This window comes from Myotis brandtii, unplaced genomic scaffold (assembly GCF_000412655.1).
Source record: "Myotis brandtii unplaced genomic scaffold, ASM41265v1 scaffold126, whole genome shotgun sequence".
NCBI classification, from domain to species: Eukaryota; Metazoa; Chordata; class Mammalia; order Chiroptera; family Vespertilionidae; genus Myotis; species Myotis brandtii.
In genome coordinates, this window is record NW_005354425.1 from 1218734 (window position 1) to 1239073 (window position 20340).

The following is a 20340-nucleotide window of genomic DNA, read 5'->3' on the forward strand; positions in this document are numbered from 1 at the left end:
CTCTCTTTATTTCTTTCAGGTCTTTGCTTGAATCTTTCCTCCTCTGAGAGGTCTCATTGTAGCACTGTATTTTATTTTTTTCATAGAAAGATCACTATCCACATAATCCACATATATATTATTCATCTATCTGTTTATTTATTAATTGTCTCTGTTAGACTGATAAGGTCCATGTCTCATCCACTGCTATATTCTCAGGACCTATAACAGTGCCTGGACTCAATAAAATATTGCAAAATAAATGATGAATGAATAATTCAGTGCAAATTCTCTAACGGTTTCATACAATAGAATGGTGTTTCTTAATGCCCATATTCTTCCTCCTCACCTTTATTATTTTTCCTAAATGGTGAAGTCAGCTGAAAACTTCCCACCTTAATCAGTGAGAAGCATAAATTCTGACCAGAGGCCCATTCAGACCACCCAGAAAAATAAAACAGAGAGGAAGCCAGAGGAGATCATTCTGAAGGCCCTCAGCTGTATAGATGAGAACCTTTTGAACATGACCCTTTCTGGAGCAAGAACGAAGGCCTTTTAACACTCTTCTGAATCAAAGATGGAAGGCAAGAAATTTTGAGTACTTAGTATCCTCTAATTTAGGAGACCCTTTTATCATCTATATAATAAAGAGCCAGGGACGTAAGGACCAATTACCACCTAAGGCTCGACCAGACCTGAAGTCAGTGCTGGGTTGCCATGGCGACCCAGCACTGACTGGGGCCACTGTGGGCGCCCTGACCCAGCACTGACTGCCAAGGGGGCAGCAGATCAGGCCCAGAGAGAGGCCTGCAGAGAGAGAGGTAGGGTCTGATCCGTAGCCTCTGTAGCAGCTGTTGATCAGAACTTGCCTCTCTTTCTCTCCCAGCCTGGCCAACAGCCAGGCCTCCATTTCTCTCCAGGCCTCCACAGGGGCTGCTGATCAGCCCCGCCTTTCTGATCAGCCCTGTTGATAGGCCCAGAGACGCTGACTGGCATAGAAACTGACCAATCAGAACCAAATTGGCTGGCAGAGGAGGGCAGTTGGGAGCAAGATCAGACCAGCAGGGGAGGGCAGTTAGGGGTGATCAGGCTGGCAAGAGAGAGCAGTTAGGGGTGAGATCAGGCTGGCAGAGGAGGGCAGTTGGGAGCAAGATCAGGCCTGCAAGGGAGAGTAGTTGGGGACGAGATCAGACCAGCAGGGGAGGGCAGTTAGGGGTGATGGGCCTGCAGGGGAGGGCAGTTAGGAGTGACCAGGCCGGCAGGAGAGGGAAGTTAGGGTGATCGGGCTGGCGGGGAGGGCAGTTGGGGGGGATCAGGCCTGCAGGGGAGGGCAGTTAGGGGCGACCAGGCTGGCAGGAGAAGGAAGTTGGGAGTGACCAGGTTGGCAGGGGGGCAGTTGGGGGCGACCAGGTAGGCAGGCAGAGGCAGGTAGGGGTGATCAGGCTGTCAGGGGGGCCAGTAGAGGTGATCAGGCAGGCAGGCAGGTGAGCAGTTAGGAGCCAGCAGTCCTGGATTGTGAGAAGGACATCCGACTGCTGGTTTAGGCCCAATCCCCGGGCCTAAACCGGCAGTCAGACATCCCCCGAGGGGCCCCTGATTGGAGTGGGTGCGGGCTGGGCTGAGGGAACCCTGCCCCCTCTGTGCACAAATTTCATGCACTGGGCCTCTAGTTTTACATAACAAATCTTGAGTGTTTACCTATGTGTGTTACCTAAAGGGTAATTATTTTTTGCTAAATTACATGAACCAGGACCCCTAAGAAAGGATGCTCTAAAGGCTTTAGAGCAAAATAGGTAGGCAAAGTAGGTGGGACAGGAGCAAAGCAGAAATGGGGCCAGGGAAACTGACTTGACTAATGTTTCAGACAGAACAAAAAAGAGGCAGCGAGGAATGAGACAAATCAGGACAGCAAGAGACATACCGGATCTCAGAGCTGTTCTACAGAAAGGTAAAAGGCACACTGGGGAAGAAAACGCCACAACTCACCAGAAAACTTAGTTGTGCTTAATTGCAACAGAATGTCAAGAACGTCATCCTGCTGCAAAACCCCTACCAGTAAGGTGGCGATCTAATGTATTACTCATCTCTCTGCACCATCTCATTTTACAGTCCTACCAAGTTTTAATATATCACATAGGCCTACCCACTGGGAAACAGGTTAAAAACCAACGAGCTTTTCATAAGTAATTCCACCATAACTGGGCACTGGAAATTTTTTAACTATTTAGTTTGAGGCAAAGTCTAGTAGGAGGGATCTACACACCCTTCTCATTACAGATGAATTGTTTTATCAGCTTGCATTCAGCATCTCATGGCCCTGCTCAAATTTTCAGTGACCCTCAATTACCCACATGGCAAGGCTCACATGCCTGATCCAGCATTCAAGGCACTCCCACTATTCTACTAATAATATAAAATGATAACCATTGCTGACATCTGTGGAGTGCTTACTCCATTACATTTGCTGGCTAAGTGCTTTCTTCATAATGTATCATTTAATGCTCATAACCTCCCTGTGTGGTAATTACTATTATCATCTCCATGTTACAGAGGAGAAACTGAGGCACAAGGAAATATCAAAGGACCAGACCAACTTTATCTCCCATTACTACTCAACTTCTCCTAACACAACTGCCCTGTACATATTGCCTGCCATACTCACCTCCTTTCTGATTCCCTTTCTTTGAGGTCCCACCTTCTTCATGAAACCTTCTCTGACCCCAGGTCACAGTGATCTGGCCTCATGTAACAACTGGTCTCTGTACCACCTTTAGACAATTCATTATTTTTACTGTGTCTCATCACCCCAAATAGGTTTTAAGCTCTATATGTTACTTCTTTTCAGCCTCCGCAATGCTAACATGTTTTACTAGTGTTCAACATATATTTGATGATGAATTCATTGATTTCTAATAGTATCAGGCATATAAGAAACCCCTAATAAATGATTTTTGACAGTCACCAATGAATAAGGGGAAATAAAACATAAAAAAACAAATTCATATTACCTATAAAATGAGTGCAATCCATTTGTCAGCTGTGAGAGACAGTGTGGTAGACTTGGAAATACAACTCACTAACATATCAAAGATAAAAGATTTTCTCTTCTTTTTGTTCCAACAAACACAGTGACCTCAGCCTCCCAGCAATTATTTTAATATTGTATGTGCTTTTTAAGGCAAAATCCTCTTTTGATTTGTTGTTCTCCCACTGTAGAAGGGGAAAAAACCCTCCCATAACAATCAAAGAGTTAGTGGGGACTTTTAGACTTCAGATATATAACAAATTACTCTATTTTGTACAAAAAAAGAAAAGGGCACCAAAAGTGAGTCATATATCAAGCAGTTGAACTTGCAACCCCGATAACATACCAAAACACTTCAATGTTTAATTGCTGAGCATGGGGAGGAGGAAGCTAGAGGAATGTGATCAAACTGAGCCAAGAAGATGCATAAAGGTGGGTGTCCCAAGGGTTAGCCAAGAATCTGCAGCAGATTTTTTTAATGAAAAACCACCCTTGAGAGCAGATTCTTCCTTATTCCATATATCATTATATCCCTTAGGAAAAACAGTTCTAAATACCACAGGAAGGTCATGTCCAATATCATAGCTATCTAGTTCACATTAAATTCCTTCACTAATACAAAAAGAAGTTAACAAAAGCAGATGTGTCCACCAACTACTTGAGAAAGAGGGAATGAAAATGAACAGGTTTCTGTGGGAATTGGAATCTCTGTCAAAGGGATCGTTTCTTTTCTATGATCTTAAATTTCTCTCCAAAACTTTTCCAGGAATTGAAGAGTTGCAATGGGTGTGTTTTCATCAACTAGAAAGTACAAATTGAGGAAATTAATAACCTATGACAGGATTTGTCTTGTTTTAACATGAACACCAAGAATAAAGCAAATTATAAGCTCTGAGTAAAGTGGTCACTGGCCCCAGGCAACCAAGAGAGCTTCTGTAAGAGCTGTGTGAGGCCAACCTCCTCCTAGTGAGCGGAAGTACTCAGGCACTGAGACTGTGACTTGTGGAGTGATCCACATCATTAGCCTCTCTCCAGTAGTCTGAGTTCCTCCGGGCTACTTTCTCAGTCAATAATGGGGATGCTCAAAAAGCACTTCTGGGGAAAATGACAATTGCAGAAAATGGTGAAGACCATATCTTAACAACAGACCAGATCTGAGGGGAAGACGTACACTGGGGAAAATGCAAACTTTTATTCCATAAAAAGGGGATGTATAATCTTCACCAGCCCCTTTTTCCCTAGAGCCCATCACCATCGACTTGAATGTTCTTGAAAGCTCTGTGGCAGCTAGCTAGGGAGGTTTAACTTTCTAAAGCAACCCATATATGAATTACTTTAGCTACATTATTCAATCGCATTACAAGTCATGTGGCTGCTTTCTTAAAAGACCTTATAGTAGGCATCTTCTGATTTCCTTTTATCTACTGGATTTTGCTGAATCTCTTCTCTTTTTTTTTTTCTTTCTCTTCTTTCCACCTTCTCTCATAACTTTATTTTTCCCTTCATTGTTAATGCATTCCCTTATTTCTGACAGTCAAAATGTCCAGGGCCCAACCAGCATGGCTCAGTGGTGGAGCGTCAACCTATAAACCATGTAGTCATTGTTCGATTCCTGGTCAGGGCACATGCCCGGGTTGCTGATTGCTGGCTCAATCCCCAGTGTGGGGCATGTAGGAGGCAGTCGATCAGTGATTCTCTCATCATTGATGCTTCTATCTCTCTCTCCCTCTCCCTTCCTTTCTGAAATCAATAAAATATATAAAAACAATAAAAATAAAATGTCCAGGAAAAGAACTTGGACTTGTTGATAAAGGCACTTAAAAGTGGTTGTGCATCATTTCAAACCTTCCAAAGGATTAATTCTACATAATTTTTCAAATCCAGAAATTTGTAGATGAACAAAAACCCTTACATGCACAGCTCACACTAAAAGGCACCAAGTTGCTCTGCTTTAATACATGTCAGCCCCAGAGTGATCTACAGGCTAATGTGAAGCCACAGCGCATCAAGAAGGCACAGATGAAATAGGAGAGAAGATGCGTGGCTCCTGCAGGCTGTTATTTGCCAATGAGTCATGATGAATACCCAGATCCTTCTGCTGTAGCTTCCTGGTTCGTCTGCTGTGAGTTTACAGGGCTATAAAAGCTTGAATTTTCCAATAGAAAAGGTTCTCTGCTCTCAACTCGGTGAGCTCTAGCCCTGTGGTGCTCGTTGCTAAAGCTACCAAAGCTTCTCACCAGTGTGGGCTGAAGGTCTCAGCAGGCAGGGGCCTCCAGATGCATTCAGGGTAAAACTGCCACCAACACCAGGAAAATGACTAGATAACAGCACACCGGAATCATCTTCCCGTCTGCTTGTGAGACTCATTAATTTTCTTCACTTTAAAGCCATCGGAGTAGAAATCAATACCAGTATATAGAAATTTCCTTTCAGAGTGTCTCATAGATTCTGTCAGCCCTTTATCTCAGTTCTTCTGCCTCTGCTCTTCCCAGCTCTCCTAGAGCTGTGTCAGCCAGTCACCCCACCTTTAGGTTTAACCTCTCTCCTAGGCCTGAGCCAATCCAGGCCTGAAGCAGGAGGAAGGTGTATGACCCCCACCTTGGAACAGAACACCTCAGGGTACAAGCCCGAGTCCCCTGGTGCACCTTGGTTGATAGGCCTGGACTTCCACTACTCCAAATTCCAGCCTGGCAACTACAAAATGGCTACCCATGCCCAATCCGCTCCCAGTCCGCTCCATACACTCACGTGCCCTCTACTTTTATATACAGAGAGGGTACAGTAAACATTGCAAGTTTCAACTAATTTCAACGATGGTGAACTAAAGAACAGTTAAAACACAATTACTCTAGGAAAAAAATATCTTGGCAAAATCCCTCAGATGCCTTAACTGAATTGGGCTGAACCTTCCTCTCATGCCCATTCTAGCAGTGATTAATCCTGAAATACAACACTACTGCTATGGCTCAGGAGGTGAAACCAGGAGAATACAGGATATATATTCACCTCCCAGAAATCCAAAATGGGGACTCATAATCCATAATGGAAAATAGCTGGGATAAGTGAAATCCATACCCAGAGACAATTCCCAAATCTCATTATAGGCTTTACTGTTTCAAAATAGTCCCTATTCTTTTTTTTTCTTTTTAAAGCTGTGTAGCACATCTGACCAAGTTGGTTTATTCTTCTTTTCCTTCCTTTGCCTACTGGTTGGTAGAGGTTTTCAAAAGAAATGTGTTTTTATGGTCTGTGAATTATACCTCACAGAAAAAAAAACACAAGTGTCCAAAATATGAACAGCTGGAGATAAAAAGAGGGAAAGCAAAGAGCCTGTGCTCAGCGGCAGCAGAATAACAATTAGCTGGAGACAAACCGCAGCTGTCCCCTTTAGCCAGGCCATGTGGTCACCAGGTTGCCTCAGACCCTCCACCCTTTCATGAATTTCTGCTTCCTGGCTGGCCCCTGTAAGTGGTGGACTTTGCAACCTTGGAGATAGATAGTACACAAGCTAAACAATCGACCTCTGACTGACTGAATTCATCTTCTATTGCTGTTGTAACAAATCACCACAAACTTAGTGGTTTCAAACAGCACAAATGTATTACCTCACAGTTCTATAGGCTAGAAGTCCGACATAGGTCTCACTGGGCTCAAATCAAAGTTGTAGCAGAGCCCTGCTCCCTTTCAGAGGTTCTAAGGTAGAATCCTGGCCTTTTCCGGCTTCCAGTGGCTACCCACATTTCTTAGCCCATGGTTCCTTCCTCCATTGTCAAAGCCAGCAACATGGCACATCTCAACATAGCTTATCTCTTTCCCTAACTCTCCTCTTTAGCCTCTCTCTTCCTAGTATAAGCACCCTTGTGATTACATTGCCCCCCCCCCCGAATAATCCAGGATAATCTCCTGATCTGCTGATTAGCAATTTTAATTCCCCTTTGCTAGGTAAAAGAATATTTACAGCAAGCATGTCAAACTCAAAGTATAGTGGGGATACCTTAGATCAGTGATGGCGAACCTATGACACGCATGTCAGAGGTGACACGCGAACTCATTTTTTTTGGTTGATTTTTCTTTGTTAAATGGCATTTAAATATATAAAATAAATATCAAAAATATAAGTCTTTGTTTTATTATGGTTGCAAATATCAAAAAATTTCTATATGTGACACGGCACCAGAGTTAAGTTAGGGTTTTTCAAAATGCTAATACGCTGAGCTCAAAAGGTTCGCCATCCCTGCCTTAGATCAAGCATGTCAAACTCATGGCCCACAGGCCATATGTAGCCCATAACGAATACTGTTGTGGCTCAACCATTATAACGGTATGTAAGAAACTTTTTAATAAAATTTCTGGTAACTTAATTTTTACAAAATCCTGTTATACATAATTATTAATAATGAACTACAACGTTCAATAATAACTGATTACTATAATCGTGTTGCATTCATTTCCCTTATGTGCCTTACGTGCCTTACGCGCAGGCGCACCATTTCTCTCCACTAATACTAGCAGCGAATATTTTAGCAGCCAATTGCCACGTCATTAGTCTTGGACTGACTTATTTGGTGTGCGCAACAGGAAATATTTCACTTTCAGATAACAAGAAAAACAGGTTTATTTGCGTTACGCTTATTCATTTGTGCAGTTATTCAGTGTCTGGTTAAGTTAATGTTCAAGAAAAAATATTAATTTTTTATTAAAATGTTCTGCTATTTTATATTAACAATGACTCATTTATTTCAGCCCTTTGTCTTCAGCATGTTTCTATTGAAATAAACCTACGTTTCTATGAAAATTAAAGCTTTTTTTTTTTTGCAGCCCACATAAACTTAAACCTTGTTTAGTTAGCCCATGTTAGTCTTTGAGTTTGACCTGCTTGATGTACAGGTTCCAGGGATTAGAACATGGACATTTTGGGGTGTGGGGATATTATTCTGCCTACCACATCAACCAATCCATATTTCAAAAATTAGGAAAAAACTTTAAAGCATGTACTTTTTATAGGCAACTGTATTTTGATTTATAATATAATGGAGACCTTAAGAAAGTTTTATGTAAATCAAATTATAATTTACAGGCATTAGATCAATTCACTATTGAAAGGAACCCTGTGGTGAATTGTTTTATAAAGATATTAGAGGCCTGGTGCACAAAATTCATGCACGGTACGGTCCCTAAGCCTGGCCAGTGATTGAAGCAGGAGCGTCTGGCATGGAAGGGCAGGTTCCAGCTGACCTCTGGGCCCTGGGCAGCACCTGGGCTCCTGCTCACACTCACCTTGACCTGGTGCCACCTGCTCACCTGATCCACCATCCTGCTGCGGTCCCGCTCTCATCGGGGCTTATCAGGGCTGGCAGTGCCTCCACTGACACCCGCTGCCAGTGCTGCGTGGCCAACGCCAGCCATATTCCACGCCATCCCCTGGTGCTCAGCACACATCATAGCGAGCAATCAAACTCTCAGTCTCCCAGTCGAATGACCGCCCAAGGGGACAATTTGCATATTAGGCTCTTACTATATAGGATTAATTCCCTAATGTTTTATTTTATGCTTGAGCATGGACAAAACTTTTAATTTTTTTGAGAATGTTAAGGGGAAAGGAGTGGAGTCAAAAGTTATAAAACTTCTGTAGCCAGTGTGGCTCAATGGTTGAGCATTGACCTATGAATCAGGAGGTCACAGGTTCGATTCCCAGTCAGGGTATATGCCTGGGCTTCAGGCTCGATCCCCAGTGTGGGGCATGCAGGAGGCAGCCAATCAATGATTCTCTCTCATGATTGATGTTCTATCTCTCTCTCCCTCTCCCTTCCTCTCTGAAATCAATAAAAATATATTTTAAAAACAAACCATAAAGCTGTCCTGACCAGTTTAGCTCAGTTGGTTGGAGCATCATCCCACACACCAAAAGGTTCAATCCCCAGGCAGGGTGTGTATGGGAGGCAGCCAATCAATGTTTCTTTCTTTCCTTCTCTCTCTCTCTCTCTCTCTCTCTCCTTCCGTCCTTCCCTCCCTCTACCTTCCTCTCTCTTAGAAATCAATAAAAGCATATTTTTTAAGAACCATAGAACCATTTTCTAATAACCTGCACAGAAGTGTAACCTTCACATATGCATTCCTTTACCCAGGTAACTCTTACAGTAGATATAATAAAGACTTGCGACTCACCCACTCAGCCAGTGAGCACCAAGAGTGTGCTGGTTAAGAGCAAAGGCTCAGGCATCAGCCTGTGTAGGTACAAATCCCACCTCTGAAAAGTTGGAGTTGTGTGACCTTGGGTTAATCATTGAATTTATTTGTGCCTCACTTTCCACATCTATAAACTAATAATATAGTACCTCTAACACAGGGCTTCCATGAGGATTAATTGAGATCCAGAATATAAAACACTTAGTATGGTGCCTGGCACATACTCACTAAATAGATTCTCTTATCATCATGTGCAAAGGCCTGTGATTAGGTGCAGGAGACAAATAAGAAGTATCCTACATCTTATTATTCATTATTTTCAGAGCTTGAAAATGAAAGTGAGAACAGGACTTGACCACTAAATGGAAAGCAGCAAGTGAGATATTAAATCAAGATAAAATTTGAGTCTTTCCTTGGTAGATACCCATGATTTCTGCTTGCAGGCAATGTGCAAGACAGAATGAACTTCAAAACTTAATGGAAGTGTGAATCATCTTCAGCAAACCACATGATCTTATACTGAATATCTGATAGAACGGTTCTATTGGGGTATCAGAGAATAATTTATTTCCCTGCATAGAATCTCCAAGGAGCTTGTTAGTTTTACCTTTGGATTTTAATGTTTCTTCAGTCTACCAAACAAAGCCAACCTCATGTCTGAGACATTCAAGGCCCTGCACAATGTAATCCCTTTCTCTGTTTCTACCTTGTCTGACAAAGCCCTTACACAGACCCACTATTCTGACCAAACTAGAAAACTCTCTAGTTGTGCCCTAGCTGGTTTAGCTCAGTGGACAGAGTGTCTGCCTAGGGACTGAAGGGTCCTGAGTTTGAGTTTGATTCTGGTCAAGGGTTCATGTGAGGGTTGCGGGCTCGATCCCCAGTGGGGGATGTGCAGGAGACAGCCGATCAATGATTCTCTCTCATCATTGAAGTTTCTAACTCTCTCTGCCTCTCTCTTCCTCTATGATATCAATAAAAATATATTTTACACAAAACGAAAAACTCTCTAGTTCTGACAGTACTAATGTACTGCTTTATGTAGTAGTTAATTTGATATGTTTTGTATCTAGCTAGCCTGGAAGTTATCGGAGGCAAGAAACCCCCATCTTACATAACCATGTATTTTCCCTCTACACATTACATTTATTTCCACATAGAAATCTTTGCCAGAAGGTAGGGGGTTTGGGGGGCTGGGTGAAAAAGGTAAAAGTACAAATTGGTAGGTACAATATAGTTACAGGGATATAAAGTACAGCACAGGAAATCTATTCAATAACATTGTAGTAACTATGTATGGTGCCAGGTGGGTACTGGAAATATTAGGGGGAATCACTTTGTAATGTATATGATAGGCTAACCACTATGCCACACACCTGAAACTAATAGGATATAATATAAAATGTAAACTGTACCTGAGAAATAAAAATCCTATATAATAAAAGCCTAATATGCAAATTGTCCCCTTGAACGATCGTTCGTTCAACCGGGAATTCAACCAGGAGACCGGGAGTTCGACCGCTCGCTATGACATGTGCTGACCACCAGGGGATGGCACAAAACATGGCAAGTGTTGGCGACTCACTGTGACCTCTCGCCGGCTACTTGGGGGCGGGGGTGACAGGCACGGAGGTGCGTTGAGAATGCGGTGTGTTCACCCAGCTCACTCTCACTCCCCCTGCTACCCTCCCCTGGGATGCCGGGGCTCTCGCGTGGGGGATGCCCCTGCGCTCAGGTGCCCGGCGCCCACGAGGAGCCCGCCCCACACCCATGCTGCCTCTTCTGGGTAAGCCTGGCCGCAGCCACTGGGACTGCAGGGCCCGGTCGGGCTCCCTATAGGTTTGCGCAGGAGCCGGTCTGCGAGGCCAGCCGGGAGAGAGTGTGCTGCCTGCTGGCTTCTGTGCGGCGCTGCTAGAGGCCCACGCTGTGCCCCCAACCACAGTGTCCAGCCTCGCTCACTGCATCTCCTCATGGGGACTCGGGTGCCTTGATTCAGACAGAGGGGGGCATGCAGGGGCCTAGGGGCTAAGGTGCTTTCCAAGGCCCAGAGGTCAGCTGGGACCTGCCCTTCCATGCCAGACACTCACGCTTCGATCACCGGCCAGGCCTACGGACTGCACCCATGCACAAATGTCATGCACTGGGCCTCTGGTAAGTAAATAAAAGAAACAGAAACTTTGATGCCCTTTTGTTTCAAAGCTATTTTCTTCATTCCTCTGAAAGTCTCCTTTTTCAACTTCTTGATTCAGAAGATAATAACTACTTTTCTTTTAAAGTTACACTTCTTAATTCATCCTGAGACTTCAGATTTTTAAAATTGCATACATCTGTGAGAATCTTCTCATTAAAGTTTTTGTTGTTATGGTTCATTGTAAAAAATTTTTTAAAGAAATATTCTTTCTAGACAGGCTACTAATGAGAATATCCTTAAAATGATGAAATACTATAAGTATTTCTTACCTTCATGGTAACTGTGATGGTGCTATTTACATTTGCTTTGTACAACCAGCCTTGTTTTATCACACCACCCTTCTGAGAACACAAAGAAGATGAATCCTGAAAAGAGCAAAAACCATCAGTGAAACAACAGCCAGGCATCTAATCAAAAATATTTGGGGGGCACGAACTAGGCCCTGCTCCAGTTTCTAATCGAAGCCTAACGGTCCCTTCCCTCCAAGAAGATGCCTGATTAAACTTAAAATGAAAGACTCTGTGCTGTGCACACAGTAGGCACTCAATATTTACTTAATTGTATGAGCCGTCATCTGGGAAAATCTTCTGCATTATGTCAACAAGCAAAATGCACCTCAAAATGTCACAGACATCCGGGCCATCTGTCCCTTGAGGGATATATCAGGCAGGAGAGTCCAGATGAATCATCACATCACATGCCCAGTGTAGGAAAAGCAACTCCACAAGCATGTCCCACAGGTGGTAAAACATTCTATATAATAAAAGCCTAATATGCTACGTGTCCGACCATTCCTATGACGTGCACTGACCAGCAGGGGGCAGACGCTCCGACTAGTAGGTTAGCTTGCTGCTGGGGTCCCGCCGATCAGGACTGGGTGAGGGCCCTGGAGCCCTCCTGCAGCCCCTCCCTGGCCCTGATCATGCACCAGTGGGGTCCCTCGGCCTGGCCTTCACCCTCTCACAATCCGGGACCCCTCGGGGGATGTCAGGGAGCCAGTTTCGGCCCAATAACCACAAGTCAGGCCAAGGGACCCCACCAGTGCACAAATCTGTACATCGGGCCTCTAGTGTTTATATACAAATCACAGCCCAGTTCACTTGATTTTTTCCCCCCAATTCCATTTGTAAATGCAACTTTTTTAAAAAATATCTAATTAGTTTGAAAGTTGGCCACGGATCATTCAAATATAATTCTTCCCCTCATCTTTTCTTAAGGAAATCTCTCAATAGAAGGGACCTTGAAGAAACCAGTGCAGTGGCCCCAATCTTTACCTCATCTTTCTCACAGTCCTCATCAATTTCAAATACATGATTGGGAATCTTTTCTGGTCTCATGGATTTGCTGAAAATGCAAGAGAATTGTCTTAAACACTGAACAGAACAAAAAACATAACATAATAAGAAAGACTTCTTTCTTTCACAAGAAAATGCCAAGACATGAAGAGGAGAAATTCTTTTCTCCTTCCCAAACTCAGATTCTCTCCTCTGACTAAACTTATATTACCTTTTATATAAGGACTCCCACACGTGCAGCCAGTAGCAAAGATATAACTAAGCCCAGATACTTTATCAGGGAAGGACAGAAATTGTCAAAGAATGTGTACCAGAGCTATTATTGGTGGCAAAACCTTATCTTTCCCCAGGTCAAAAAGCAACATAGTGTCCTGGCCACTGTGGCCCAGTTGGTTGAGCGTCATCCCATGCACAGAAAGGAATTCAGTTTGATTCCCAGGTTGCAGGTTCCATCCCTGGTTGGGGTACATGCGGGAGGCAACCAGTTGATCTCTCTTTCTCTCTCTCTCTCTCTCTCTCTCTCTCAAAATATTAATTAAAATATATTTTTTAAAAAGCAACAGTGTAATTACAACTCTATCATCTGTTTGGTGTATGACCTCCAACAGGTCACCTTAGGAGTCAGTTTTACAGGACGTCTTTAGGACTCAGTTTTCTCCTCTGAGAAAGTGCTTTAAAAACTATAAAAGGATATACAAAGTCTTATTTCTCCAAAACTTTATCTGTATGTTACCCTGTGAGGTTGGCAGTATTATGGATGAGAAAAGGGGGGAAAAATGAGGGCTCAAACAGACTGAGTGACTGGCCCAAGGTCATCCAGCAAGTATATAGTAGAAATAAAATTTGAACCTTGACTGTCTGACTCCTGAGCCACTGTACTCATGGTGGTCCTTCAACTCAACTGAAAGAGATACACTTTGTCAAGCGATTATCTGGGGTCATCAAATTGAGCCATATATTTTCTAGCCTTTTCATTGACACCACTGGAAAATACTCAGTATGTTATCCAGAATCAAATAAAGATCATTTTATGGTCAATATAGATAGACCAAAGCCAAAAAGTGAACTCATACATTTTGGAAAGAATTTCAGTGAGCAAAGTGAAGACATATTCAGTTACCCAAAATATTGCATTTACAAAACATGCTGGTTGCTTGAGGTTTTGCTTTACCATAAATTATAACTAAGAAGTTTCACAAGTGGTTAAAAAAAAGATAAAATGCTTAGTAATTCTCCTTCTGAAGGCTTCACTTGAATTCTGTACTTACCATGGCAACATTCGAAAGTCTCCAGAGAAGTCTTCATACTTGTAGTTTACCACATGCCAATCTGTGCTGTAGGTTTTAATACACTGAAAGAAAAGAGAAATCTTTAATTTGATATGTACAAAAAGTATACATATAGCCATTTTTTAAAAAATCAGGTAATGAGCTGTAAAACTTAAAAATCACTTGGGAAATTTTGGTACTTGGATCTTCCTTTGGGGATTGACTGTGTTTCTCTAAACCAGTGATGGCGAACCTATGACACGCGTGTCAGAGGTGATACGCGAACTCATTTTTTTGGTTGATTTTTCTTTGTTAAATGGCATTTAAATATATAAAATAAATATCAAAAATATAAATCTTTGTTTTACTATGGTTGCAAATATCAAAAAAATTCTATATGTGACACGGCACCGGAGTTAAGTTAGGGTTTTTCAAAATGCTGACACGCCGAGCTCAAAAGGTTTGCCATCACTGCTCTAAACCAATTGGCAGCAATAAATGCCAATTCTTATGCTCTCTTCAACACTGAGTCCAAGTGCAGACAATATTCAAATCCAAAAGAAAAAGACTAAGAACACATGCTACTTGTGAAAGTATTTAAGCTGTAATCTCTGTATCACATCATATAGACTTATGTAGGTCAGTTAAAGTAACAGCAATTTTATTTTCCATTTATAATAAAAGGAAGAATATTTGAAATATACGATGAATGTTCCTCTGTAACCTTTGAGCCTCTTACCTCCTTGACAAACAGACTCTGGGCCCTTTTCTCAGCATCTTCTGGGACAGTGGATTGCACTGTTCTGCGCTGACGACTTATCACCGAGATCTAGAAGACAAGGATCATTCTTGCTGTAAAAACTGGCTTGGCAAATGCAGGGTTTCATTTCTTTTTTTTAAAAAAAAAAAGTGCTTGTGAACTCACGGATATGTCTTCCATTGGAAACATAAGCAGGTCTCTGAGGGGGTCACTGTAAATCTGGGTTTTTCTTTGCAAGATAACATTCTCATAGTCCAAGGGCTCAACAACTTTGGTCTTCTCCTTAATAAGAAATAAAGGGAAAATTAATATGGTCAAACTCACAAGGTAAGTTTCTCTCCAGGTGCTAAAGATACATTTTTTCACAAGAGAAGAGATTACAGATGATGATAAGCACTTAAAGGAGACACTTTTCAAGAGATATATCCTCCATAACTAGACACACACAACAAATACATACACATAGACCTCTCTGCTACAGACAAGAGTTCTGGTGAGATGACACTGTACTCTGCTTATCCATGTGCCTTCCAAAATTTATTGAATTTAATGTAACACAGCCCAGCTAGCGTGGCTCAGTGGTTGAGCATCAACCTATGAACCAGGAGGTCACAGTTCGATTCTCGGTCAGGGCACATGCCCAGGTTGCAGGCTCAATCCCCAGTGTGGGGTGTGCAGGAGGCAGCCAATCAATGAGTCTCTCTCATCATTGATGTTTCTCTATCTCTCTCCCTTTTCCTTCCTCTCTGAAATCAATATATTTTTAAAAGTAACACAAAAAGTTGATATTTATTGAATATGCACTATTCACTGAGTAACTTGGGGAGAAAGTATCAATATTCATGTGTCTACTCTGTACCAAGCACACTGTCCAAAGGGTGTATCAATTTCTGGCATAGTTGGGGCAAGCACAGGTACAAGAGATGCTTGATCCAATGGTCATGGCATAAAAGGGTGAGGTTCCAAGTAGCAAAGTCAGTGGATCCCTGTTGGACTTCCAGGCGACCTGGGCATTGATAGTAGGGCCCCATCCTGAGGCTAAAGTTACAAGGAGCAGGGTCAGTGACTCTGAGTAATCTAGGATATGATTTATTAATAACAGTGCTAAAAGCATTTACTGAGCCTTTCTATATACAAGGCATCACTCCAAGGCTTTCTCTACATTTTCTCATGTAATACTCAAAACAATGCTATAAAATAGGTTTAATCTTTATCCTCATGTTATAGGTGAGGAAGTCCTGAACTGAATTCAGGTTAAGTAACTTGCCCACCTTCAGAGCTGGAATTCAAACTTGGGTCTATGACAGTGGTTGGCAAACTCATTAGTCAACAGAGCCAAATATCAACAGTACAACAATTGAAATTTCTTTTGAGAGCCAAATTTTTTAAAGTTAAACTATATAAGTAGGTACACTGCTATTAATTAGGGTACGCCTGTGCCGCATCTTCCGTCGCCTGACCAACCGCCCGACACCCCCCCACTTCTTCTAACACCACTTCTTCAAAATAGACTCGCCCAGGCCAAAAATCGACTTCTGCACATGGGCCACAAAGTTTCAATCGCACTGTATGTGCGCGCCCGCACGAGGTATTTTATGGAGCCACGCTCAAGGGGCCAAAGAGCCGCATGTGGCTCGCGAGCGGCGGGTTGCCGACCACTGGTCTATGACTACAAAGGTGCTATTCTCTCTACCTCAGGCAGCCTTTCCTCCCCTCAGAAATAACAAACCTACTAATGTTCAAGGTACTGATCTTGGAATAGAGTCCCATCACCTACCTTCCTACCATCTTTTCCTTCACTAAACTTCCATGATCTGGCATACCATCTATTTACCTCTCTGCCTATCTAAGAACAGGGATTCTACTTTATAGTTCACTGCCAAAATCCCAGAACCTAGAACATTCAGTAATTGTTGAATGAACTTTGACATATTCAGATTCAACCAGAGCCTCGTCTCAATACACTATGCTAAACCAACATGGGTATATTCGTGATTTCTAATAATATTTTACTTAAAGTATTTTTCTTAAAAATTTTATAATAAATTATTGGGATGTCTAATCATTGGGGTGTATGCCTGAAATGAATACAACATTGCATGTCAACTGCAAAAATTAAAAATGATTTTAAAAATTTATAATAAAAACTATATAAAGAAAAGTTGAATTTAAGATATATTAAAACATCATAACCGATGAATTTAAGATTATATTAAAACTTAACATCATGATGGATTATGGGGTTATATTTATATTTGTGTACAAAGATCTAAGGCAGTTTCCAGTACAAAGTATCAACACAATCCTTTGATAACAGTTTTTAATTGGTTCACAACAGGTCACAGCTATAGCACAGTTCCATATCTGAAAGGCATCTCAGAGCTTCCTCTATAAGATTACTTAGAAAGATAAGTATAAACCACTCTAACCAATAAGAATCAGTGTTCAACAAGTCTAAAAGATTCTAACAATTAACAGTACAGAGGTTCTTCCACAAATTAAAAATAGAACTACCATATAATCCAGCAATCCCACTTCTGGGCATATATCCAAAGGAAATAAAATCACTATCTCAAAGAGATCTTCACTCTCATGTTTATTACAGTATTGTTCACAATAGCCAAGACATGGAAACAACTCAAGTGTCCCTACAGATGAATGGATAAGAAAATGTGACAAACACACACAATGGAATATTGTTCAGTCACAAGAAAAAAGAAAATCCTGCCATTTGTGACAACACTGATAAATCTGGAAGGCATTGTGTTAAGTGAAATAAGCCACACAGAGAAAGACAAATACTGTATGGTAACACTTAATGTGGAATCTTAACAAAGTAAATAGAGCCCAGTCGGTGTGGCTCAATGGTTGAGCATCCACCTATGAACCAAGAAGTCACTGGTTTGATTCCTGGTAGGGGCATATGGAATGTGCCTGGGTTGTGGACTTGAACCCCAGTGTGGGTCATGCAGGAGGTATCAATGATTTTCTCTCATCATTGATGTTTCTCTCTCTCTCGCCCTCTCCCTTTCTCTTTGAAATCAATAAAAAAATGTATATTTTTTAAAGTAAGTAGAATGGTGGTTTCTAGGGGCAGAGAGTTAAAGGAAAATGGGGGAGACGTTGGTCAAAGACTTTCAATGTAAGATGAATAAGTTCTGAGGATCTAATGTACAGCATGGTGACTACAGTTTACTTGTAAGTTGCTGAGAGAGTAGATCTGAAAAAGTTTTCACCACACACACAAAAAAAGTTAACTATGTGAAGTGACAGATGTGAATTAAGTTGACTGTGGTAATCATTTCCCAATGTATAGATATATTAAATCACCACATTGTATAATTTAAATATGTACATTTTATTTTTCAATTATACCTCAAAAAAGCTAGGGAAAAATTTCCTAACGAAGGTATACTTCACTTCAAGTCCTAAATTTGGACTTGTAGAACCGTGAGATCAAATCAAGCAGATCACCCCTATCATGTTTGTGAATACTTATGAAAATTGAGTCAAAATAGAAAAAATCCTATTTGGGGACCTCAGAGATTTTCTAATAGGAAAATTGGACTCCTTGTCCCTTATGTACCATGTTCGCATGGACCCCAAGAGAAAGGAAACTGACTGCAGCTTCTAGCTCTAACACTCAAAGTCTGTGATCAATTTCTCAGAGAAATTAAATTAATAAAGCCGCATCTAAGAAGGCAAGCTTTAGGCACCAAAAATAATTTCAAAGGCTTGCCTTTGTGCCAAGCATCCTCCTAATACAGATTGCAAAAAATGGTCCTCAAATTTCAATGTTTAACCTGTTGATGTGCATCTGTTAATCTCTCCATACAATAATTTCACAAGTACCTTCTCCAAGTAACTTTGGGGGGAAAAAAGAAAATGCTCCTTTCAGCACTGCAAGGTAGTTGACAAATTAATATGGAAAAGCATATGTCAAAATGAATCCCTTTTTAAATATATTTTATTGATTTTTTACAGAGAGGAAGGGAGAGGGGTAGAGAGTTAGAAACATCAATGAGAGAGAAACATCGATCAGCTGCCTCCTGCACACCCCCTACTGGGGATGTGCCCGCAACCAAGGTACATGCCCTTGACTGGAATCAAATCTGGGACCCTTCAGTCCGCAGGCTGACGGTCTATCCACTGAGCCAAACTGGTTAGGGCATGAATCACTTTTTTAAATGCACAGTATATACCTTCTAAAAATGAAACTCATAGTTCCCCATGTGTTTTGAAAGCCATATATTCATCTTATAGAAAACAAGGTTTCACTTTTTATTGAAAACTGATTAAACTAAGCATCCTGGGTCTTCACTCCTACTTCTTTTGTCGGGGCTAGCTCAATTACAGAAAAAGTTGGGGTGGCTATTCTGGGTCCACAAAGCTTCCCCTAATAAAAGATCTAGGCCTGTGAATCAGACTTCATCTTTTAAAGAGAAGAGGAGGGGCTGAGCCACAACACCCGCACCCCACCCCTGCCTCCAATCCCCATTCTGAACTCTAACCCTCCCCCAGGCATTAAAAGCACAATTCAAACTAGAAGTGGAAGAGAGAGGCTATAGTAGGAGTCAGTCCCAAAGAATAGCACCTTACATTTCCCTTCCAATTGGATTCTTGTAACTCTGTTGGCATCCAAGATGAGGCACACCTTTGACTTTTCGATTTACAATTTAATGGTGGCTCTGCCTTGCAGTCTACAACATATCCCTTATCTAACCTTATTTATTATTTTATTATTTGACTTATTATTAGGGTTACCCTAAATAAAGCCATCATTCTCTCAGGGTTTTCCTTCCTGCCTGTTTGTGCACAAATTGGCCCTAAAGGTGCTTTTTCACAACAAGGAAACTGTCTGGTAATAAACAGTACTTTATAAACACTCAAATAATAGCAAGGTCCCACCGTGCACTGCTATACAGTTTTGTAGCAGTTTTAAGTAAAAGGCAAAAGTGTTTATACAATCTGGAGAGAAGCAAGCATATGTTTCATGCTTCTCTCTTCCTAAATAGTGACAGGAAAACCGTCAACCGAAATTTGGAACCTACTCAGTTTTCACCATGAAAGGGAAAAAACAAAACAAAACAGTGTGCCTTTGAAAGTTCTCATTCACTGATGTCCTAATCTCTCTTGTAATAACTTGCTACTAATATTACAGGTTATTGTTGTTTAACTTGAAGATCACTTTGCAGTCTTAAAAAAACACTTTCATATCATTGTCCAACCACTATGCTGTACACCTAAAACTAATATAAAATAATATTGAACGTCAACTATAATTAAAAAATAAAAATTTTCAAAAGTGAACCCCACTTTCAATATACATTCTACCTATTTCACACAAAAACCTTTCCACTAGACAAAGAAAATACTATCATTTCAACTTATACATGAAGAAATTGGCTCAGAGGCTTAAGATCAGCTGTCTACATTTAGTAGCAGAACCAGGATTCAAATGCACGTCTGAATCCTGCTCCTCTTTTCTTCTTTATTTTCTTTATTTTTATTATCTTTATTGTTGAGAGTATTATAGATGCCCCCCTTTTCCCCCTTTCTTCCCTCCCTGGTTCCCACCCCGCCCCAGGCCTCCACCACCCTATTGTCTGTGTCCATGGATTATGCATATATGCATA

General features: G+C 41.5%; 1 protein-coding gene across 1 annotated transcript in view; it reads right to left on the minus strand.

The window, feature by feature from the left end:
- Window positions 1-14029, minus strand: part of DOCK11 (dedicator of cytokinesis 11) — a 141734-nt gene extending 127705 nt beyond the window's left edge. Inside the window, exons 1-2 of the mRNA XM_014534185.1 lie at window positions 13945-14029; window positions 11651-11746 (exon numbers count right to left, since the gene is read on the minus strand). Coding sequence (XP_014389671.1) covers window positions 11651-11746; window positions 13945-13947 — 99 coding nt within the window. The 5' untranslated portion in view covers window positions 13948-14029. The remainder of the gene's footprint in view (window positions 1-11650; window positions 11747-13944) is intronic.
- Window positions 14030-20340: the final 6311 nt, after the last annotated feature.